Source organism: Sander vitreus, chromosome 19 (genome assembly GCF_031162955.1).
Source record: "Sander vitreus isolate 19-12246 chromosome 19, sanVit1, whole genome shotgun sequence".
In the NCBI taxonomy this organism is placed as follows: Eukaryota; Metazoa; Chordata; class Actinopteri; order Perciformes; family Percidae; genus Sander; species Sander vitreus.
Genome location: NC_135873.1, coordinates 16881701 through 16905954, shown reverse-complemented (window position 1 = coordinate 16905954; position 24254 = coordinate 16881701). Strand labels below are relative to the sequence as shown.

The following is a 24254-nucleotide window of genomic DNA, read 5'->3' as shown; positions in this document are numbered from 1 at the left end:
ATGCACATCAACAAAGAAGCGGCGTTGCTTAAACGACGTCACTCCGTCGCACACTTGTGACGTTCGCTTGGCAGAGAGGCGAGAACATGGCTACATCGGCTTGGCTGCGTGGCCCTTCTGCTACGCGCTTAACAGAGGGTTTGGTGTCGGTTCTGAAAGAACAGCGTACAGAGTATTTGCCCGCTCTGTTGGCTAACTACAGAGAACATGGCGTGTTTCAGACACAGGTAGAGCCCGGCCCGGAGAAGCACTATATTGGCATGGAAGCTAGTTACCTGTTAGCCTGCTGTGGCTGTGCCGCTGCATCATGCTTCTACACGCTTTGTTGTTTACTGAGCTGACGTCTTCAGAGACAGTAACGTTAGCTTCTGAGATGGCTCGTGCTTGTTATAATACGTGCCTCCACTGTTAGCTAACACCTGTGTTTAAATCTCTGCAGGGCGCGAGCACCGTCGGGGGTCTCGTGGGCTTCAGCAATGCCAAACTGGGCTCGAGCAAGACCAGGTGAGAAAATGTCTCACCGTTATTGATTGGATTTTATTTATAAAGGCCATTATCAATAACCAAATGAGGCACAATAGTATGACTAAAGTATAGATTAAAAAAAAAAAGACTAAAAAATGTTTCTTATCAGCTGTCATAATATTTCAGTCTTCACTTAACTTATGGTATATATGGTGACGTTATGTCATTATCATTTTTTTTGCGCATTTTGGCATTATATTTGTTATTCTCAGTTTTGCCAATTTTTAATAACGTTTTCTTGTGTAAAAATGGCGAAAGTGCATAATTTAAACCCTACTCACTAAAAATTGAAAAGAGCCTGTGTGGATTGTTAACTATGCAAAATTGTCGTAGGAAGGACTGCTTTTTTTATTTTATTTATTTTTTAAGGATATTTTAAACTTTTAAAAACATACACACTTACTACAGTGTGTACTGTCAGTGTTTATGACGTGACTGTTTTATAATGTTTGGTGCATTTTCATTCATTGATAGGGCTGGGTATTATTTGAAATGTTTAGTTACTAGTTTCAGTGTCAACACCAATACAATACCTTACTTTGAGTGTGTTTCCATGGACATTAGTATCCCGGGGACTATGGGATGTAAACACCTTAGCTAGGTCGCTCATCCCAATCTGCCCAGGTGCTTGCTTATCCGATATTACAGTGGTTTAAAGTTCGTAGCCAGAAAAAAATATAACAATAAACAAAGTGATCTGTGTGTGTGTGTGTGTGTGTGTGTAGGTTTGAGGGGCTCTGCCTGCTCTCCATGCTGGTTAAGGACAGCTCCAGTGATTTGTTCCAGCAACACTGCGTTTCCTGGCTGCGCTCCCTGCAGCAGGTCATACAGGTATGATGCATACACATACGTGCACACGCAAACACAAAGCTGCCTGTCTGCCTCGTCTATGAAACCTGAATTATGAAAGTGTCCACGACGTTAAGCTGCATTCGCATTGCCTGCGTCGGCCGTCAAACGCAGCTCTTTTCCTTTTTGAATGGGGGTAGCTCGCTTCGTCTCTTCTTTCTCCGTGAAATGAAGCTGCCGTTAACATAACTGTATAATAAACGGATTGCCTTGGGGGGGTGCGGGTATCAAACGTGTGTAAATCAATACTTTTGGTCATAATATAATAGCAGGAGGGGCAATTGTAGTAGGCTCAACACGTGCTTCGAAGCCTCGGCACAGAACGCAACATCACTAGTTAAAGAACACATCAGGACGTCACGCAAAATGTTTTAGTGACACTTCCACCGCCGCACAACCCTGCGGATCTCGGAGGCTGATGTGAACGCAGCCTAAAGGCCCTGACACACCAACCCGATTTTCGGCCGTCGGACAGTCTGGAGGGGTCGGTGACTCGAGTCTGTTTGGTGTGTTCCGTGCTGTCGTCAGTCGGAGGAGCCGTCGGCCTTCATTTGGGCCGATTTGACTTGTTGAATTGGCCAGTGGGCAGTCGGACTCAAGGACCAATCTGATTGGTGGAGTGCTAGCCCGGAAATGACGAGCGGGATGAGCGTGACGAACGCCTCTCAAAATCGGACAAATCTTTTAAACTGACCTTTTGTCGATCTGAAATGAAGACAGATTCAGCAGCTGCACGGCCTATTTCTCTCTTAAAATGTTTTCAGAAACACGTTTCCGTGAACTGTTTTCGTAAAATACGAGATCGCGTTCTGAACGAGCCGCCGTTATGGTCGGTTTTGAAATTCGGGAGAAGCCAGACCCACGTGACGTGTTTGTCCAATTAGCTGCTGGTTTTCATTTTTTGGGGCGACAATACAGATCAGCGCCGCCTGCTGTTATGGAGACGTATTGCGTCAAGTCGGCGTCGCTTCGGTGTGTTCCGAGGCACTTTTTTGACCAACTCGCCGAGGCTGATCAGTCCGACTGGCTTTTCTGCCGCCGGTCGGCCGTCGGGTTGGTGTGTCAGAGCCTTAACCCCCCCCCCCCCCCCCCCTGTTCCTTCCTGTAGTCTCAGGCTCCGGTCCAGACCATCCAGCTGGCGGTGAACATCCTGAAGGACTTGCTGCAGTACTCGTCCCAGCTCGCAGAGCTGGCCAGGGAGGTCGGACTCAACTCCATCCTGGGCATCCTCACATCTCTGCTGGGCCTCAAGACAGAGGTGAGGCCACACGGCAGGACCATTACGGAACATTGCAGATTGACATTTAATATACAAGAATTCACCTTTTAGACACAACTGACCATCCATGCAACACATTTTGGCCACAATTTCCATGGTCCAGCCATATACCAGGTCTTGTTATTTGTAAATAAATCGGACAAATGAAGCAATTTGAAGATGTCCCCTTGGTCTCATGGAAGTCTTTACCCTCGTCTGATATTTAACTGACTAAACGATCAATAGATTAGTTAAACCAGTAGTCAAGAGATTAATGGAAGGAGGACATTTTTACTTTATTGCAAAAAAAAATATACATTCAAATATACAACACGTCTTTATTTTTTTTTGTTCTTTGAATTCACATAAAAAGCAGTGAAATTGGGGGTGACATTTGTTGCATTTATATAAGTAAAATTTGCCAGATAATGAATTCAATGTTGCTATTCTCATGTTGGAAATGAAACGATATTAAGCAGCTTTGTTGCTCCTGTGATGTCAGTGTGAGCTGGCAGCCATGGAGGGGATGACGGCCTGTATGACCTACTACCCCAGAGCCTGTGGATCCCTCAGGGTAAGATACGCTCATGGACAGAGGAAACCGTTCCCCATGTAGAAACTTTGAGGGAGAGAAAAAAAGCCTAAGCAGTTTTTTTTTCTTCCCTCCTTTCAGGACAAACTGGGAGCCTATTTCCTCTCCAAAATGGATAGTACAAACAAGAAAACGCAAGAGGTTTGTGGTGGTCAAAGTGTATGGGTGTCTTGATAAAGATGTATGCGATTGTTATTCTCCGTCTCTTTGTTGTGTTTTGTTTTCACACTGGACCAGATTTCTATTCAGAATAGTGAACATTTTCCTTCTGCAGGCTTTTTACGTCTTTCCGTCTAACTCTGCCTGGTTGTCATTCTCTCAGATGGCCTGTCTGTGTTATGGTCACCTGCCCTGTCTGGGGGGCCTGTTGGACCGAGGAGTGGGTGCTGGCAGAGCTGAGGGCTGGACCAATCAGATCCACTGCCTACTGGCCTCAGCCAATGGCCTGCTGGCTCAGATCTACCAGGGTTCAGAATCAGGTACACTTTTCGGGATGTCGGGGGGGACCGATGCACTCGTTCAATAATCAGGGGCTCAGCAAAGTGCTCCTTTGCTCCTGTCCCAACACAGAAGGAATCTAGTCAGTATAAAAAAAGAAAAGCACCGGGTCCGACCCCTCGCCGCCATCTTGTAGATTGCTAATGTGATTGCGTCGGCTTTGATTCTCCAGTTGGTCAACTTCATTCATCAGGAAGTCCTTCTCCTCACTCAGCTGGTTAATTTCGGCTGTTTTAGAGTCAGGTTTTCCAGAGAGGGCTTCATTGCCACGTTTAATCTCTTGTCGTATCAACCGGCTTCCTTCCTCTTCGTATCGGACCTCCGCCGCCATGTTGCACTTGTCGTTCGGTCCACCTTTTGTCGCTCTCCGAGAGGAGAAATGTTCGAGTTTTGAGGCTATTCTCTAGGTCTTAAGGACATATTGCAACCCCTAAATGAGGTTAGGGGTATAGTGGGTAATATTTAATAAGTTTAAACCAAGTGTTAGTTGAGAGCTCCAGGACACGCCTACAATTGATGGTTTAAACTAAAACCTTCTACATGGTTCACAGAAAGCTGTCTGTTGCTTAAGCACTGAAACCATATTTAACCTTCTCTGCCCAGATGCTGCCTACACTGTTACCAAATGGTTTCTAGCTCTTTGAAGCAGACTGTGACACTGCTGCAACACTCGATGGCACTGATTTTTACATGTATCATACTCCGATGATGCTGTTATGTTTATTTAAAAAAAAAAAAAAGCTTTTGCTGTTTGCTGGGACAGATGGAGCGGTGCAATATGAAGGCTCGGGGGTGGAGCTGGCCTTTCCTCATCTCGACCAATCGGATCCCTTGCTGCTGCTGCAGCTCCAGCACAGATACACAGCTGTCTGCCTGGCACTCAAACACACACTCGGGTACAACACACACACACACACCTTTAAAGACTCTTAAAGAGGAACTCTACCTTTTTAAAGGGTCAGCTCACCCAAATCGTGCACATTTCTTTTCCGGTTACAGGTTAGTTTGGTGTTTATTCATACTGGCTCTCTCTGTCCCTTAGGGTGGATCCTGCCTCAGCTGTCCGTCTTCCTGTCAGACCAATACTCAACCTGGTGTGCAGAGTCCTCGCTGTCAGCTCCAAGAGCATAGTGAGCGCACACACACACACACACACACACACACACACACACACACGTTTGGGTTTTTTCGATACCGGTGCTAAATTGATACTTTAAAAATGGTGCTGGTGCCTGAACCGATACTTTAAAACAGAAGAAGAGCAATAAACGACAGTTGGCATCATTTAAAGAACGGCTTGTTTATGGCTAAGGTCATGTAGTCAAATGTAAATTTATTTAAAATGTAATATTAATAATTTCTAACAATAACTTATTTCCCCAGTCAATTTCTGTTAAAGAACAAAAAGAAGAACCACTAGATGGCAGAAGGGAACTTTACAACAACAACGCACCATTAAGTCTTGGTCGGTGTTGTTTGTCCATGGTGTCTCAGGGTGCAGCTAGTCTCCTCTGTGTCTTTAGCTGCAGACGGTTGGACATCCCCGCTGTTGGAATCCATTCCAGTGAAATACAGCCACGCTTTACACTGTCTAGCTTTCAGTATTTTAAGCGTGTCGAAGCCAGCTACTAGCTGCTGCCAAGTGTAATGTTAACTGGCGCCACATGCAGTGATGCTTCTGTTGCGTGTGTTTTGGAGCACCAGAGGGCAGCACAGGCACTGAAATGAGGCACCCATATCTGGGTTGCATATTGGCACTGGGTTTTGGTTCCCAAACCTAACCCACACACACACACTGAGTATTTCAGTATAGGTTCTGGGGAGGCAAGACCCTCTGATGTGTTAATATACACTGTAGCACTGAATGCAGAACTTAAACCTTAAAGAACTTAAACTGAAAACACATGCTAACAAACTGTGTGTGTGTCAGAATTTAACAGGCGATGGAAGTGTGAGGTTGCTGGTCTTGCCCATCATACACACCCACACACTGGAGGTGTTATCAGCTCTTATCACAGCGTGAGTACTGACGTGCATACACACACACACTCCCTCACTATTTGTTTTTGATTTCATACACTTGTATATCACATGCAATAGTTGAATAATTCTGAAGATACCAGATACTACATAAGATAACTATTTTGTGTGTGGTTGTGTGTTGCAGTGTACGTAGCGGCATGGTTCAGTACGCTGCTGTGCTACAGAGGCTGTTTTCTCAAACCCTTTCTGCATGGGCACCTCCACCTGAAGCCAGTCTGGGACAGCAGAGAGCCTACAGGTAACTGGCTGTGGGTGATAGGAACTGGTTTCTTTAAGGAACTGGTTTCTTTGAGGGGCTAAGGCATGGAAGAAGGCTGAAGTTCGGTTTATTAGTATAGAGCAAAATGGCCTAGCTGGTATTAGAAACCACCATGGAATTAGAAGGAGGGGGTTTATTTGGCAGCGGCACTGTGGATCATGTGGTAATGTCAGATGTCTTGTGTGTCTCTGCTTCATCCCACAGCTCGGTGCGGGTATCGGTGTACAGAACCTTAGAGCTGTGGATCCAGGTGGCCGGAGCCTCTGCAAGCATCCTCCAGGGAAGCCCTGGCCACTCAGAACTCCTGTTTAGTCACCTGCTTGGTGACATTACACCAGGGGCAGAGTCTGTCAAGGTTAGTTCCATGTAGTTAGTTTGAATGGATTCAAGCACCATATATTCTACAGTAATTGCATATTTGTATAGATTTGAACCTAGCAGGCCTCTTGACTAACTTTTTTTTCACCATCCTCCCAGAACCGTCCCGAAATGAATGTGTACCGTCTAAAATGTAACTCGTTTTCCTACATTATCATTAGTTAGAATAATTGAAAGTGACCTTCAACATGAATAAAACATGCAAATGGTTAGATGATCAACCATAAACCTTCTTTTTTTTTTTATTCATCTGAAAAGATTAGAGACTAGAGGTGAATCAGCAACACCTCCAACAAAGGCCAAGTTGACACCAACAGTGATGTCCTTAAGAAGTTGGCCCTTTTTTGCAATAACTTGTTTTGCATAGGGCCCCCAAAAAAAACTAGAAACGGCCCCGCGAGTTGGTGTTTCCAAAAGTTGGAGGAGCTGCTCTTTATAGTTCCGTAACGTTATTGTCAGCTCACTCACTGTAAATTCAAACGTCGGCTACTGACTCGTTAGCTAGTGTTTACTGTAACGCTGCCGTTAACATTTAACAGTCTAACATTGGCTAACTGGTAATGTTAACAATGATGTTAACTAGGAAGCTTGCCGACCTAACATGAGCTTGGAGTGATCGATGCCTTTAATTACCCACAGACGCACCGCCAGACTGCCTGGATGCCGGCACATTCAAACCACCATGGCGCGCGGCCACTCACCAGTGTCTTTCCACAGAGTGTCTCGTAGCTTGCCAGCCCTTGGCAACGAGTTTAAAAAAAAAAAGTCTGTCTTTCTTAGTCATCTGTTTTTTACAGAAGCGGATTAGTCTAATTCTCCACACTTCTTCAGGCTGTTATTCCCTGGAGCCGACATCGGTAAACACGATAAGAAAATCAAAGATTTGACTATTAAGTGCAAGAGGCGTCACTAACTTGAAAGTGTTTGATTTTTGGGTTGGGGTTTTGCTGTCATCCTAAAGAGAACTGTTGTTGGTGTTGAAAGAAAAGACTCACTTGCTGCACTAAGTTAAATGTATTACGCTTAAGTGACTTACTTTGTTTACTTGTTATTTTTGTAAACAAAAACAAAAAAAACCTTTTTCTCAACTATCATCCCAAAATAAATTTTCATCCTCCCCAATCCTTTTTTTTTTTTTTTTTTTCTGCACTGGGACGACGGGACGTCCTTAAGTCCGAGTCCTGCTAAGCAGAACCAGTAGTTTGCAGGAGCAGCCATCTACTGTTTCATGTGTCAGTGCAGCAGCGTGGAAGTGTCATCTTCAGCTCCCTCTCTGTCCCCCTGTGTTGTCCTGTCCTCCAGCTCCGGGTGGGTCTGTCTGCAGATGCGGTTCCTGGAGGGAAGCCGGGCCCGCGGAGGACAAAGCAGTTGGTCATAGTAGACACAGTCGGGCCGTCACTTCAGAGAAAAGGAGACCTTCTGGCCAACCAGGATACTTGTCTTTCAGCCCTCAGGGGTGAGATGCTGCCTCAGTTTGATTACATCCAATAATAGTAGTGTGACCTTTATTGGTCTGCTTGTCTTGTGCAAATCCGGTGCAATCACGCTGATTTTCTTTTCCGCACAGCACTGAGGCAAATCATACTGGCCAGTGGCACCCTGCTGAAAGATGACATACACAAGGTAAACGTCAACGCTGTCACGCCTCGCACTATTGCAGAGTGGACGTCTAATTCTCTTTGTCAGTAGCAAACAGTCAGTCTGTGATTTCTTTTTTCTTTTTTTTCCCCCGCTCTCTTGATTTTCCTCACAGCGTCTCCATGACGTGGTGCTGCCGCTGTGTGTGCGTCTGCAGCAGCAACAGTCCAGCAGCTGCACTTCCTGTGAGTCTGCAGGGGGCGTCAGCGGGCAGTACAGCAGCGCCCTCGCCCGACAGGAGCTCTACAGGTACTACCTTCATCCACACACAGATAGATTTACAAGTGCAGTGTTTTGGGTTACTACTTTCTAATGTAAAGTATTTTGTGCGTCAAAGAGTTAATTATAACCGTTTATTTGTCAATTTATTAAATACTCTGATGTTAATCTGCCGACTGTGATCATTTGGATTGAGTGGCCAGTCAACGACATTCCACTTTTTGGTGCCAAAAACCAAATGTTACTTCTCTAAAGCCCAGTTCAGAACAAAGATTCGCAATAAGACCTCGCAGTGATCTGAACCGGTCTGTCTCGGCTCAAATCAGACCAGCTGCGACTCAGCTGGTTGAGTTTCAGAGGCTGGTTGGCGAAGGTAAGGGACGTCCCCTGTTTCAACAGCCAACAGAGAGGTCAGCTACAAACTCTGGAAATAAAATGATCCATAATCCATTTTATTTCTTTGTTACAAACTGTCAACTGGTCGAAACGGCCGAGTTTGAGACGGAGGCTCCAGGAGTATGGCGTATGGTCGAGCGAGCTAGAGATTGACTGAAGAGAGAGAGCTTCGTTGCCAAAGCAGTGAATCCGAGAAATAAAACCTTGTTTTCGCCGATTCATCACGACAAATGCAACTGTAGCAAGCATCTCACTATCCCCAATGTTATCCACATTCATATTTAGACGCAACAAATAATATATCCAGCTACAAAAAGAATGAAAGTTGGAAGTTAGAACAGAGAGTCACAGAGAGTCGTTGCTATGGAGATGATGCACCGTCTGGTTGCATTGGTCTGAACTGGCAGGTTTTAGAACGTTGCAGACCGACACGTTCTTCTTCATTCTTTGGTCTGAACTGGGCTTAATAAGCTCACTGCAGACAGAGAGCCAGAATTCAACCTTTGCTTTCACATGCATTTATTTGACTGCACACCTGTCTGCCAAAGCTCCTGGTTTAGATCATGTTTGACCTGACTTGTATGTTGTAGCAAAGATCACAAAAATGCACGTTCTTGGCCGTCGTGCAGTATAGATGGGCTGATATCGGTGTTTTGTTGTTTTGGATTTTCAGGTTATTACTGGCTCTGGTCCTGGTCCCCTCCCCCTGTTGGCCTCCCCCTCTGACCTGCGCCGTGTCCATCCTCAGCAACGGACGCAACGACCACAACCTCAAGGTACGGTATCTGCTCTGAGGGAGGGGAGACGCTGCTCAGTGGTACAGGCGCATTGGCCGGTTTGAGGAACAGATCGAGTTACAGTTTTTGTTTTTTATACCTGCAAACTCGCCGCCTTTCGGTGACAAACATCGTTTTTAGTGTCAATTCAATTTTATTTATAGTAGTGGCGAGGAAGAACTCCCTTTTTAGGGAGAAACCTGGGACCGACCCAGGTTCTTTGTAGGCGGGGTCTGACGGTGCCGGTTGGGGGTGGGATGAACAGTGGCAATAATAGTCACAATTAAGATAATGGAACTATGACTAGAAATAGTAGCTGTAGTAGTTCATGGCATAGCAGGGCACTGCAGGGCGTAGCAGGGTGTAACGAGGCATAGCAGGACCACGGCGACAGCTGCAACCATGACCCTAATCCAAGAAAAACTGCTGGGCGGAAAAAGAACATAAGGACTCCGGGGAATAAGCTCCCCGGACCCAAGTTAGGATCAAGCATTTCTGGGACATGGATGCACACAGATGGAAAGAGAGAGGAGAGAGGAGCTCAGTGTGTCAAAGGAAGCCCCCCGGCAGTCTAGAGCTATAGCAGCATAACTAAGGGCTGGTCCAAGGCCAACCTGAGCCAGTTCAACCACATTACTCAAGTGAATAGTGTAGATCCTAAAGAGATTAAAGCTATAGTGCATAGTTTCTGTCTCCTCCATGACGAATTCTAAGAAATGACGACAACACTGTTGTTGCAGCCACGTGATCGGGCACCACCCACGCTCCTCCTCCACACAGTTATTTGTAGCCAAGGAGAACGCGGAGGAGTAAAAAAACATGATGGACTCTTCAGAAGAGGTCATTTTTAGGGATCGACCGATATTGGGTTTTCCAGGCTGATACCGATACCGATTATTAGCAGTTAATGAAACCGATTAACTGATATCTGGAACCAATATGCATTTACAGTGAAAATGAAAATCTTTAAGTCAAAAATTAAGATTTTGGAATGTTACAAAACTCCAACACAAAACTTTGTTTAAATGCTTTAAAGGGGTGATAGAATGATTATATAGGGTATTTTACACTGTTCCTTAAGGTCTCCTAATAGGGTATTTAACATTGGTTGGGCTGAAAATGCCCGAATGCTATTTTATTAGGCCCTTAACTACCCTATGAATATGGCTCTATTTGGAACAAGAGCTTTTCTTCCAAATATGGTCTGCTCATGAATATTTAGATGAGCTGCACGCTGATTGGTTTGAGCGAACCCCATAGAAACACATTGGAGACGAGACAGCAGGTCTCATATTTCAGACACTGCAAAGTTATACATTGTTTGTCGGACTATTTCGTTATTAAATTCACTTCTGAGACTTTTTTATGCAAGAAATCAACAATATAAAGCTCAAATATGGGCCGTTGTACGAAAATTGATGGCTAATTGCAAATTCGGTAAGACGTGGCGGACTTTAGGAGCTCCACACAGTCTGACGAGAAAACGGCAACCTCCATACCCAGTGATAGTCACCGTTTCTCAGTTACTGGACGACCGGGGGTCGGGGCTCCGCGGAGCTGGCTGGCTGCCAGCTGCCGGCATAACTTTTGTATATTTACAGTTTGAATTTTGTCACGCCATGTATATAACCTCTACCCCAAGGTCTTTAAAGCTAACAATGGTGTCCGATTTCAATTTAATGCATTTTTGTGAACATTAGGGATTTCGTTAGCTGCTACTGTCCCTTCAATCCTATGGGTAAAGCTGCTAGCTGCAGGCCCTGGAGCTCCATCAGGGCCTCGGCATTTTGTAGTCCAGTAACCCAGAACCGGTGACTTTGCACGGGTATGGAGCGCCGCGGGCTTCCCTTCGTGACGGAGGTCCAGCTAGCTCACAGCGAGCCGCAGTCTATGAAGTAGAACACGCCGGGTGGCGAGGCAGCACCGGCCGTTGTCACGTAGCCTGCTGAGCTCCTGCTGAACTGCGACACACAGTCGGACAAAATTTGCAATTAGCCATCAATTTTCATAAAACGGCCCATATTTGACCTCTACATAGTTGATTTCTCACGTAAAAAAGTCTCAGAAGTGAATTTAGTAATTAAATAGCAGACCTCTGGAGATCTGCCTGACCTAGCTAGATTCAGAAGACTAAGCTGACCTCAGGTCAGTGGTGTAGCCTATGTAAATGTTGGGGCGTGACAAAGACTAGGAGTTGGGATGCTGACGTCAGCTTTTAGCTTTGTTCAGACTCGCCCGTTTTCAGCGGCAGTTTCAAAATGTGAGATGTGGCATAGTAAAGGGGTATCGATGGGATTTTGAGCTTCTATGTATGTCCTATTTACTGCTGAGATGCACCGATTACAACTTTCTAGGCCGATTCCAATTTTCTTTGAGTTAGGTCAGCCGATACGATTTCATTTTTTTCTAACCACTTTACAGCACACACAAATATTTATTTTCTATCTTTTCTTTAATAGAAAATGTTACATTTTGCATAGAACATAGCACATTTTTTAAATAGATAATCGATTGCTATAAAATACAACTATATAAATGACTCCTGGTGGGAAATTAACACACATCTGAAGTGCAATGTTATGGAAGAACCATTTCCTCCTTTTCACATCTAATATCCAACAAAAATGTGATAAATTTAGCAAACTAAACTTCTGTATGTATGAAAACAGGTAATGGTAATAAAATAATATATAAATAACAAATACAAATAAAATAAATATAGCTTTAATGCAGTATAAAGATATTTCTCAAAACACACACAGGCCTGTTTGAACGTCAATAGTAACGTTACCTGAAAACAGCGTGTAGTTCCTTTTTTAGCAAGTTTGCTTTATGTGTCATTGTGCATAAATATGAACAATGCCGTTGCTGTCAACAGGCTTATCTGCTAACGTTAGCTACCGACGGTTACCTCGGAACAATCCAGCAAATAGACGGTACCCTAGTGTTCCGTCACCGCTCATTTTACAGTTTAACAAAACTAAACTCTTTAAATATTACTACGTTTTTAATGTTGGTTTTGAGCGGTATGCACCCCCACTTGCCTGAAAAGCGTAAATAGTAACGTTAATACAGCGTGTCGGAGGACTACAGCGTCTTTTTTTTTTTTTTTTTAATATACAGCGTCTCAGGTCAGTGCGCCCAACGCTATTTTCCGATAAACTGTAGCTGACATATTTCACGGGACCCGTGTGAGTGCGATTTTCATGTTCCAGTTTTTCAGCCTCAGAGGGGAGAGAGAGAGCGGCTGACTGTTCGAGCCGTGGATAATTACGACTGTATGACATTTCATAAACAGCTGATGGAGCGGCATTGCGCCGCTGCTACATGCATACAGCGGAATCCCTGCACGAGCACGTGTCGTGTTGCTGTTGCGCAATGTAAATTATGCTGCGCCCGAGTGCAGTTGGCCGGCATAAAATCGGCATATGTCAGACTGACCGGCAGGTCGCCGGTCATGACGTGAAAATCTGCCAATTCCGGTCACCGGCCGGTCAATCGGTGCATCTCTACTATTTACCCACCGAACTATCGTTATTCAACTATGACAGGGTAAAATCGGTTTTGCATTCTATCACCCCTTTAAGCAATTATTTAATAAATGAGAAACTTTCAACATAATACCCAGTAACAGAGAGTCAGATAGTGTTGTGGGCGGGACATTTAGTCAGACAGGAGTGGCTTTTTTTTTTTTTTTCCACTCTGCACAGCAACTCTGGAGATCACTTTTGATCTTTCACTGTGACATTGCATTGGTAGTAGAATTTTTACAGTCTACACTAGGGCCGGGGCAATTCCCCACATTCAGCCCACATATACTGTAACTTCTTTCTGTTTACTCTTTATGCCAGCCAGTGTAAAGTTCAGAGTGAATAAGGGTACACTCTGGGCCAATCAGCCGGGGAATTCTCGCAATGCTTCTGATGGCTAGTCCGGGCCTGGAACAGTGGGCCCAAAAAACCCCAGAGAGACACAGGAAACGGGGTTCATTTTGATTTGATTGATTCATTTCTAATTCTTCATTTCACCTGTTCAACTGACTTTAGCAGTTCAGACAACACACTCGGCCGTCCTGCTGTTATTACAGACATGTGAACTAACCACGTACTTGCCCCGTTTATGGACCCACAGCGGCACAAACACTGGAATAGATATTTGGCATTATTTTTTAGCATTACATGCTAAATTAAATTACATTTAGCTGTCAGTCATTTAAGTTTTTAATGACTCTCCGTGCTCTCTCCCCTCTCAGGTCTCTACATTCTGTACTGAGGCTCTGACCATCTGTAACTCCCTCCTCCACCCCCGCCTTCCCTCCATCGCCCTCCCCTTACCACCACTCACTCTGAAGCCAAGCCCCGCCGCCCCAGTCCTCCCGTCCTCCCAGGGAACTACCCCTGGACTCACTTTGCCGACGCTCCTGGGAGGCCCTGCCCCCGGTCCTTCCTTCCCCACCCGCCACACCCTCGGCCTGGGTCCCTCTTCCCTGCTGGGCTCCCTGGAGAACCACCTCTCCCTGGTCCCGGGGCTGTCGGGTGACATGATCCTCTCCCCGCACGGGCATCACCAGCCGGAGCCCGTCGGGCTGGGCCCTCCGGAGGGGCAGAGGCCTGTGTTTGTCCGCTACGACCGCGAGGAGGTGGACGACGTGGAGATCTCACTGGCCAGCGACTCGGACGACAGCGTGGTCATTGTTCCCCCAGGTATGCTCAACATGGACAGCCAGCAAGACGAGGGGGTGGCGGCGGCGGCGGCAGCCAACTCTCACAACATGGCCTCCGCTGCACCGGGCACGCTGCCCGGAGGGGAGTCTGTTGCCATGGTCCCCACCACCACCGCAACAGGAACCCCGATTGACAGGCTCTCGCTCGCCAATGACCTCGCCACCTCGTCCCCTCTGCTCACTACCTCCACCACCCCCATCAACTCCTTCCCTCCCCCCAGCTCCTCGGTGGTCTCCCTGGTTCCGCCCCTCAACTCCAGCGCGCTCGCCGCCCCAGCCGGTGCTCTCGGCGACTCGTTGCCAGGCCGACCACAGCTCCAGCAGATGCTGATGCAGGCATCCACGCCGAGCCAGCCCGGTGCCATGGCTCTCCCGCTCCAGATGCACCAGCTGCAGAATCAGCTGAGCCAGCAGGGACGCCACCTCCACCCGCACCAGCCACCGTCCGCCAGCAACGAGGACTCGGCCGTCATCAACATCAACAGCACGGACGAGGAGGAGGAAGAGGAGGACGACCTGGAGGATGACGAAGAGCTGGACGAGGAGGAGGAGGGCATGGACGAGGACGAGGAGGAGGAGGATGTGAGCGACTTTGCCGACGAAGAAGAACTGTACGACGGGGAGGAGTACGGCGAGTATGACGAAGAGGAGGGGGAAGAGCTGGAGGAAGAGGAGGAGGAGGAGGAGGAGGAAGAGGAGGAGGACATCCCTCCGCTGGAGGGAGTGGAGGACAAGGCCGGGGAGGCGGGGCCCGACGGGGTGAAGGTGCTCCGAGCGGCGGTGGATGACGGAGGGATGGCCGGGTTCAGCGTGGAGGGAGAGGCGGAAGGAGGGATCGAGGAGATCCAGAACAGCCGCTCGCTCTTCGGGGACGACAGGATTAAGGTGCAGAAGGTGTGTAGTGGAAACTTACCGCGGAAGAAATTCTCCTTGTTCTCTGGTGTGGTGAATCAGAGGCTTTCAGAACGTGCGCGCGGGAGAAGCCCTGGGGTGTTCTTCCCCGTCTTACGTACAATCCAGTGTCTTCAGGTCACCAAAAGGGACACAGCCCCGTCAGTCGCTGTCGTCACGACAGAGATGGATTGAGTCATGCATTTTACAACGTACATTTCCTGAGCTCTTTTCCTGAAATCACAAGTTTGAAATTCTTTATTAGGAATCACCCTTTGAGATGTAGCAGCTCGTTGTCAAGGGGGTCCTTAGAGACATAAATGTACAGTACTATCACAATTGTAAACGAAACAACAGCCACAAAGAAAAAAGAAAAGGAAAAAAATCAGTGTCAGTCAATCGTATTCAAGTTCTCGAGGCAGAGCAAGAATATACGTAATGTTGAAAGTGGTTAGTGCTGTAGAGGTGTTGGTTCTGTAAATAAGAAGACATTAATTAAGCATTTTTAAAGGAGTGAAGAGATGAAATGGATTGAATGTTTACAGCGAGGTTATTCCAATCCGAGGGGGCTTTAAACATAAAGGCTTTCTTAGCTGTAGAGGTAGATAGAACAGGAAAACAAAGCTGGGTGTAAAGTGGTTCAAGTCATAGTTAGAGGAAACGCGGATCATGACCAGTTTTAGATAAATAGGGTAATTGAAATGTATACATTTATAAATATACTGGTGTTACACCCCCCGGTTTTATCTCCTGATCCTGTGGGACTTTTGTCTCTCGGTTGAACGTTAATACATGCCTAACAAACCGTACACTTCATCAAGCTAAAACCATGAAATAATCTTAAAACTAGAGTCTAAATGTTCCTTTTCCCACAGGTGGAGAGCATCGGAGTCCTGGAGGAGGCGCGGGAGGGGGAGGGGGAGGAGGATGAAAGCGAAAGGATGGACGACCCCACCATGCCGCAGATCCTGTGCGTCACCGGAGGAGCGCTGGAGGACAGGGAGGAGGCGGAGGAGGACGCAGCGGGGGGAGGGGCAGAGGGGTCGTGGGAGCAAGGAGCCAATGAGATTGAGCTGACTGCCGCCTCAGAAGAGGGCACAACCAATCAGAATCAACAGGTTGGTACCACATCTCCCCCTTTTTAAAGCATACTTCCATGTCTAAAGACTGAGGCGCTGTAAGAACAGATTGTTCCATCATTTCTGACAATGAATAATATGTATGCACTCAGGACATCTCTGACTATAAACAGACCCAAAATCAATCATTTCTACTGTATCAGTTTGAAGAATTGCCTACATTAAGGTCCACCAAATAGTCACACATTTGTACCTTGAAATAGCTACATTTGTAAAAACATGAGGTGCTGTAAACAGGGAAGTTCAGCTGTGTTCCCAGCTAACACCAGCAAACTTCAGACAGCAGTTATTTATATATATATATATATATATATATATATATATATATATATATATATATATATATATATATATATATATATATATATATATATATATATATATATATATATATATATATATATATATATACACATATACATACATACATACACACACACACACACACACACACACACACACACACACACACACACACACACATACACAGAGAGATACAGTGTATATATTATAAATACACACCGTATTAATGTAAAATTGTAATCTGGGATAGCTGAAATTTTGTCCGGGCCAGTAGATTCTTAAACCAACTTGCCCGACCGGGCCGGTGACAAGAAGCGTCACTGTTGGACCCCCGCATTACATGTGTAAGAAAATTAGCCAAAAGGTGCTGAAAGGAGCTCAACTTTAATATGACACGTAAGGAGGACAGGAGTTAAACTAATGATAGTAGTCTAATACTTAGTTAGTAGACTAATGATATGAAGTCTGAGCAGTGAAAGCTGTAAAAGTGTAAGCACTGAAATAAGCTTAAGAGTACTATAAGGAGTTGAAAAGAGTTACCAGAAGAGCTACCAAAACTCTGCTAGGAGCTAATGTGCACTGAAAGGAGTTGAGGTGTGAGTTTTGTTTGAGCTAAATTTAGTTGAAGATTCACTTAGTAAGTGGGTAGATCTGTTACAAGTAGTTTGACAGGTAAGAAGAGAAAAGGGAACGACGACGAGGGAAAGAATGAAAGAGAGAGAACGGAACAAAGGCTGGTACGGGCGGGAAGAGAGGAAACAATGGAGGCTGGTGATAGATAAAAGGTTAGATCAGAATAATCACTGACTATAGTGCATCCTAGAAGAGTGTTGTGTTATTTGGAACACTCAAGACTTGTAAGCTTTCTTTATATAACAGGATGCCGAGTGTTTCTGTCCCCTCCTTCGTTATCTGTGTTTTTGTTCCACTAATGGTATATAAATCAAGCTGGTTTTGTTCCAGTGTTGTGACAAGGAAACGTGAGCGCTCCACCTAAAGCTGACTCTTCAATTCATCAGGAGTCCGGAGCTGAACCTGCACAGGAAGCCGGTGGGAGTGACGTCCAGCCACCCAGTCAGCAGGAGGAGCCGCTAGCAGCTGTTGAGGACGGAGACCCCCCAGCAGCAGCAGACCCCGAAACCTCGACAGGCCCCAGAGAGCCTGAGGAGACGGACGCTGAGCAGAGAGAGGAGGTGAAAGCCGAGCAGCAGGAGACGGAAGGAGTGGAAAGGGGGGAGAGTGATGGAGAGGAGGGGAAAGGAGTGAAGAGGAAGAGAGAGGAGCCACAGGAAGAGGCGGGCCGAAGCACTGAGAAGAAAAAGGTAAAAAATTCATGGCTGATTTTGGATTTATGCCAACCTTACACCAAACGATGTATGCATGATGCATGACGCATGGACGCCTGGCCAATAGTCACTGTTGAAGGATGGGTCTTGGCGTGGCCATAGTGGGGTGAAAAATATCGTGGCCCGCCGCTGTTTCGGCCAACGCTGTTTTGTTGTATCATGGCAACAATTTGTATTATTTCTGGGTCAAAACATACTCCAGAGGAGTGGGGAGGGGCAGTGGGAGCATGCACAGATGTTTAACCCGATCTTACTCGGGTTATTGTGTATACATGCAGGACCCCGGTTACTGAAGGAGTTCTCTACCTCTGTTAACATGGTGTGAAAGAAATCGGGGTATTGCCTTAACCCAAATACAATCGTTTTTTTTTTTACACTGCATGTAAACGCACAGACACATCTCTAATGATCCCAGAGCACTCCCACTCAGCAGTTCTCTCTCTCTCTCTCTCTCTCTGTCTGTCTGTCTCTCAGCTGGACGATGAAGCCATGGCCTCCATGTTGGCTGATTTTGTCGCCTGCCCGCCCGATGATGAAGACGGCGCCTCTGGATCCAACCGCTCCTAAATATTTGTGAACCTGAACCGATGTGATTTTAAAGTTAACCATGGACGCAGCAGATACTGAATCATTAGTGACATTTCCCAGATTAAGTTACCTCATACAACAACTCCCTTATCATGACACCTTCCAGTCATTCTTCAGTGGTCAGATCAACGGGTAGAATGGGGCTTCCAGTTTTCTTTCTTTACAATGTTGCCAACTTCAAGCTTCATATTTACTGTCACATCATTCAGCTTGTTTATGACGAAAACTCATTTTACATCAGCTAATAGAAGCAGTCCATAGTCTACAGTCAAATACAGCTGCCCAGCCGGGAGGTGAAAGCTATTCTTCAGAATGCTAGCCTTTGTTCTTATACAGTGTCCTACAGTTAGTGTACGGAGGGGCTTTCTTGGATTTATATGTATCTTTTTATGCTCTTTGTTTTGTCATCACTCTCATATTCTTTGTTATAAAAAAAGTAAGAAAAAATAAAACGAGTCACACACTACTTTTTACCGCTCAGATTTAATCACAATAGTTCTGTTTTTTTCTCTCCACGTTCGCTGGTGCAGAGGCATTTAAGGGGGAGGATTATGTGTTTGGGTTGTCCGTCCATCTGTCCCATTCCTGTGACCGCGATATCTCAGGAACGCCTTGAAGGACTGTCTTTTCATTTGGCAGAAATGTCTGCTGGGACTCAAAGATGAGCGGAATAGATTTTTGTGGTCAAGATCATCGGGTCATCACACTTTTTTGGCCATAACTCAGGAATTCCTACGCTAATTATTACATTTCACAAAAATGTCTTAATAGTTTAAAACCTACCCATTAGGTTCCATTCAGGCTGTGGTGGTGGCGAACACAGGGGATGTTGGGTGGGAAGGAAAAAAAAAACGCAGCGGCCTGCAGCAAAAAGTTGTAACGGAAAGAAACAGAAACTTTTAAGCCCAGTTCAGGAGAAAAGATTTACAACAAGACAAGTTGAAACTACTTCCAGTACAGTTGTATTGTATTTGTATACTGCGTTTTTATTTCTCCGAATCACTGCTGTGATCTAACCGTGGTTCTAACTCTGTGCTCTCTCTCTCTCTTCAGTCACACTCTAGCTCGCTCGACCACGCACCATGCTTAGTTTTGTACTAACAGGAAATGATACAATATGTGCACCCACAGACGTCAGCCAAACTGCCACTTTGGAATGCCGCTGACATTAAACATATCTCTCTCTCTCCCAAACGTTGATTTACACGTTATGAGGCTGTGAGCAGCTTCTTAATTTCCGTTATGCATTCGTGTGCATCAAAAGTACTCAAATCCCCTTCCCTTTCCCCTGAAAACCATCTGTGTTTTTCCTCATGATTTGAATGTCTCCTTATCTCCAGGCAACAGGCCTCTGTACTTCATTGTGCATTAGCAAGAATGACAGATAAGAAAGGAGTTAATAATGATACTATTTACACAGAATATATCTATCCCACGCAACCTTCTCTCCCCTGTCTCCTCTCCTTCTTCATCAGCTCTTCCCTAGTCTCGCATTGCCAGACCTCTCTCTACAGCGCTGCGAAGGAAGGTCTGGCAACAGGAGCATACACTCCTGGATAGGAGGGGAAAAAAACGCTCAGGGTTGTTGGCATTTCTTTTAACCAATCGCAGTCGTCTTGGGCGGAGCTAAGCTCGGGACGCAGCCACGGTGGCTCTGCAAAATAGTCTCGGGAAGGAACTTGTTTTGGTGGAACATTTGCACCCCGCAAAAGAAGCCACAATATATGAAGTTAACACGTAACGTGAGCTATTTAAATTAGCTGGATACATGGTTGGACGTGAAACTTGCCAGTTCATCGCTGTGTGCATTTTGTCCATAGGAAATCCCCGCCAATCGGTCCAAGCACGAAGGGGGTCAAGCAAAAAGGGAACACTGAATAGAGCCAAATAGTGATTCAGAGTATCCAGACCTTAGTTGGACAGCTGAGATAACACAAGGGTGACTTTGGGAAAAGTCTCTGAATGTGCTTAAGGAACACATCCAATGCATAAATCTTGATCTGTATTGAAAATCTATAGAGACCTAAATATCACAGCTGGATGAGATCTGAAAAGAGCGAGAGGAGGGAGCTGCTGTTAAATTCCAGATACCAGGAAGGATTTAAGCTGTGTATTTCTATAAACAGGTCCATAGAATTTTCTTTTTTGGGAATTTTTAGGATTAAGATTAGATATAAAATCCTCTATTCCAGACTCAAGCAAGACAAAACAAATATATATATATATATTCACATTATAACGTGTTTTCATAAAACGATTACATTTCAATGATTTAATTTCATGATTGAAATGTTATAAATAAATAAGTTACACAAATTAATAATTATACATTACACCTTTTGACAGGCAAAATGCATCCAACCGATTCTTAACTTAGACTTTTTTCAACATACAATACTATAACTTTGTAAAATTATATTTTTTAGGCCTTTATTCGACAGGACAGCTGAAGAAATGAAAGGGGAGAGAGAGAGGGGGGGGGGGAGCAAAGGGCCGCAGGTCGGAGTTGAACCCGGGCCCGCTGTGTTGAGGAGTAAACCTCTATATATGGGTGCCCGATCTACCAACTGAGATATCCGGGCGCCCAGGTCCATGGAATTATTTTGACTGAGGTGGCCCAAGTGAGACCCTGACTTATGCAGGGGTGGCATGAATCAATTTTGATTGGCTTCATTTAGCCGATACAGATCTATTTAAATATGCCTGGATCTGCCCAAATGCTAAGGACATCCCTACTAAAAACATGTGATCTTTTACACATTATCTAGGTATTCTTTGGAGACTGATGGGGACAAATACTTGATTGTAAATGAATCGTCGCATATGGGGGGGAAGCGCCTGGCTATTCGGATCATTTGCAGTCAATGGTCCATCCGTGTCATGCTTTGTCTAATCTGTAATGGCAGCATCTAACATGTTAAGTACGTTGTGTACTGACATGTAAGGACAAGTGTTATATTCACAGTTCTGCCAAGCTTTTCCTAATGTCTGGACACCAATGATTCTCTGGTTGCTGTTCTATTGTAATTCTACGCCATTCACGCTCTTTTTGACACAGTTGAACATTCTTTTGTTTCTGTAAATAGACTGGAAACACAGGTTTGTAATCAGAGGGCTCTTTTCCACACTTGTTCTCAACCTATGGTGTCCCCCAGGGATTAGTTTTGGGTACAGTCTTGATCTCGATTCACAATATATGCTGCCACTGGAGTAGACATCTCATGGACTGGATAATAATGTGTTCCTCTATGCTGATGATATAGAGCTTGTTTACCCCCTAAAGCCTGGCATACACTGCTATTGTAGCCCCAATCTGCTCCTGTCTTTCAGATATTAAGAGCTGGATGGTTGTAGTGTGTTGTGGATGTAGTTTAGCTTATTTAAAGCTAATGTACTTGAATTTACTACTTGTCTGGAGTTTGCACCTTCAGGGTTGAAAGCACTTAATTGGAAGTCGCTTTGGATAAAAGCGTCAGCTAAATGACATGTAATGTAATGGATGGCACAGGACGTTTAACAATTTAACCAATCCAAATCTGACATACCTTTGTTCTGGCACTCAAGCTTCTAGTTACAATAGTAGTCAACTGGCTGATGGTTTAACAAAGCTTCCTCCAGTTGAGGAACTTATGTGAACATTCAGAGAAAAAGACGTGCAAGATTTTATCTCTTTATTTAGACTAAAGCAATATTCTTCAATCCAGGTCTCAGCCGAAAGTCAATCCTCCAACTCTAATTTATTCAAATCACTACCTCCAGGCTTTTAACAAATACTATGAAAAGAGAGTACATCATTCCCATTTCTGTCTCCCCTCACTGGCAGCATCCATCAAAACGAATCCCCTTTATGAACCTAACCAAACTCAAATACATTTCTGGTTTGTTTTACACACTATGAATCATGAGAAGAGCTAGCAACCAGTACATATTCATTTGTACAGTATGTTCATACTTTCACACAGTCAACAGAATGTTCATAAAATTCCCATAGACATGTACATCCTGAACACAGTCTTTAGGGTTACAACACAGCTGTGTTAGGGCTGGTTACATCATCCTTATCTGGAGGATGAGGTGATGTTACACAACCCATCAGACTTCTCATTTAATCAAATGTTCACACTGTTTTGAGAAAAATGGGAAGTTTTTTTTAGATTTTTGTGTAGAAGCTTTTGTTAACAAAATGTATGAAATAACTTTTCATTTATTTTAAACAGGCAGCAACAACTTTGGTAAACTATTTTTATTATAAAAATAAGGTACATTTCAAACACTGAACAAATACTTTCGCAAAAGGCATCAGGTCACATCTTTTACACTATAAAATTGAAAATACAAAATACATAGAATAATACAAAATAAAACGTTGGCATTAGGCGCAGTGTTTAAATTAGTTCCACCTTGGTTGTATTTAAACAAACATTTATAATCCTGGTTATCGGCACATCCGAGTGATGTCTTTGTATGTACGTCAGCACATTCATACACCCATAGGCCAGTCTTCCAGTTTTTATAGCTTGACTGACTCGCACGCCAATTAGCGTGTTGTGCTAACCCAGTGGTTCCCAAACTGGAGGGAGTTATAACAGGTGGAGCGAGGCTAGATATAAATAACATGCATGGTTCTGCTGCACTGCTAGCAAGGTCCGGACAAGTTCGGAAAGGACTGCCAGGTAAACGTAAAGCAGACGATGATGCTGCACCAAATTTACAACTAACAAAAAAAAAAATTAAAATATTTTACCTTTTAAAAGGGGGGCCCTGCAGAAAAAGGTTTGGGAACCACTGCGCTAACCTCAGCACGTTGCTAATGGTGTACGGCTAAAAGTGTCCAGGCAGGCGGAACTTGCGCTTGTGAACTTTGGTTCCACATTACATGTATCTGTACTACTATTACTACTACAATGGCTAAATCTCATGGCCCTTATTTGATAGCTCCTCGACTCCTCGGCTGAACTGGAAGTGGGGTTAGCCCTATGTTCCCACAGCCCAATGGTCCCACAGCCCAAGTTCCCACTTTTCTAGGACATTTTCAAAATTAGGTCTTGTGTTCCTACATTTCCCTTCATTTTAAGCCATATCCTCCCACAACATTTTTTTTAGGATTAGGGGGATAAAATCTGATAGAAATTTATGAAAAAGGAAATGTAGGGCCTTATTTACATAGGGCCTTATTTTGGAAAAAAATCTTAGAAATGTGGGAACATAGGCAAATCTCCCCCGGAAGTTGTTCCTCCTCGGTGAAGGCCATCTAAAAGCTCTTATTTTTCCTCCGAGGAGCGAGCATCGAGGAATGCTCATCGAGGAGCTATAGGCAAGGATACACAAGAGCAGCCTTCCTGGAAGCCGTGCAGCTTAAGGAGTTGCTAACTCCGCCCAAACAGCTGACGAATTTATGCGACGCTTCAGAGGAAAGGACATCTCATCCCTCTACAACACATTTTCTCACTGTTTCTCTCCACCCATGATTTCCACGAGGAAGGGAGGCAAGTGGGGGACTCGAGGCAATTTAAGAAGAGGCAACATGAGGCAACATGAGGCAACAAGAGGCAACATGAGATGCAGCGACTGTGTATTCTGCAGTACAGTACAGTTCGGTACACTGTTACAACCCTACAAAATATTGGAATGCTTCTGTTGGGAGCCATTATGTAGTTTTGCGTTATGTTTTTTTTATATCACGTTGGTGACATTAATGCAGTTTTGTATTTGATCACTGGGTGGAGCATTGTCACCGGAGAGCATAAAGGTGTGTGGCAAAGGGGGAAGCATACAGCTTTTCACCGTGTTAGTGGCTTGTCAGTGGTATTGTCTTATTAGTGTTTAGTTGGAA

The 24254-nt window shown here is 44.9% G+C and overlaps 1 protein-coding gene across 2 annotated transcripts; it reads left to right on the top strand.

Moving 5' to 3' along the window:
* The first annotated feature begins 44 nt into the window (after positions 1 to 44).
* Positions 45 to 18887, top strand: pelp1 (proline, glutamate and leucine rich protein 1). Of its 2 annotated transcripts, XM_078275650.1 has the most exons (20): positions 47 to 227; positions 440 to 504; positions 1251 to 1356; positions 2483 to 2632; positions 3135 to 3206; positions 3306 to 3365; positions 3547 to 3703; positions 4486 to 4618; positions 4765 to 4852; positions 5653 to 5741; positions 5890 to 6003; positions 6229 to 6379; positions 7705 to 7858; positions 7970 to 8025; positions 8156 to 8289; positions 9329 to 9431; positions 13684 to 15048; positions 15921 to 16163; positions 17507 to 17809; positions 18308 to 18887. In XM_078275650.1, exons 1-20 carry the CDS (start codon positions 87 to 89, stop codon positions 18398 to 18400), a joined length of 3777 nt encoding a protein of 1258 aa, XP_078131776.1. In that variant the 5' UTR covers positions 47 to 86; the 3' UTR covers positions 18401 to 18887. The 2 variants fall into 2 exon arrangements, with proteins under 2 accessions (XP_078131777.1, XP_078131776.1); XM_078275651.1 differs by lacking the exon at positions 18308 to 18887 and having other exon boundaries at positions 45 to 227; positions 17451 to 17538.
* Positions 18888 to 24254: the final 5367 nt, after the last annotated feature.

Bases quoted from the DNA above. Each gene is read 5' to 3' on its own strand.
- pelp1 (XM_078275650.1), top strand. From the start codon at position 87: ATGGCTACATCGGCTTGGCTGCGTGGCCCTTCTGCTACGCGCTTAACA. The intron at 1,357-2,482 runs GTATGATGCATA...TCCTTCCTGTAG, and splicing joins CCCTGCAGCAGGTCATACAG to TCTCAGGCTCCGGTCCAGAC. The intron at 8,290-9,328 runs GTACTACCTTCA...TTGGATTTTCAG, and splicing joins GCCCGACAGGAGCTCTACAG to GTTATTACTGGCTCTGGTCC.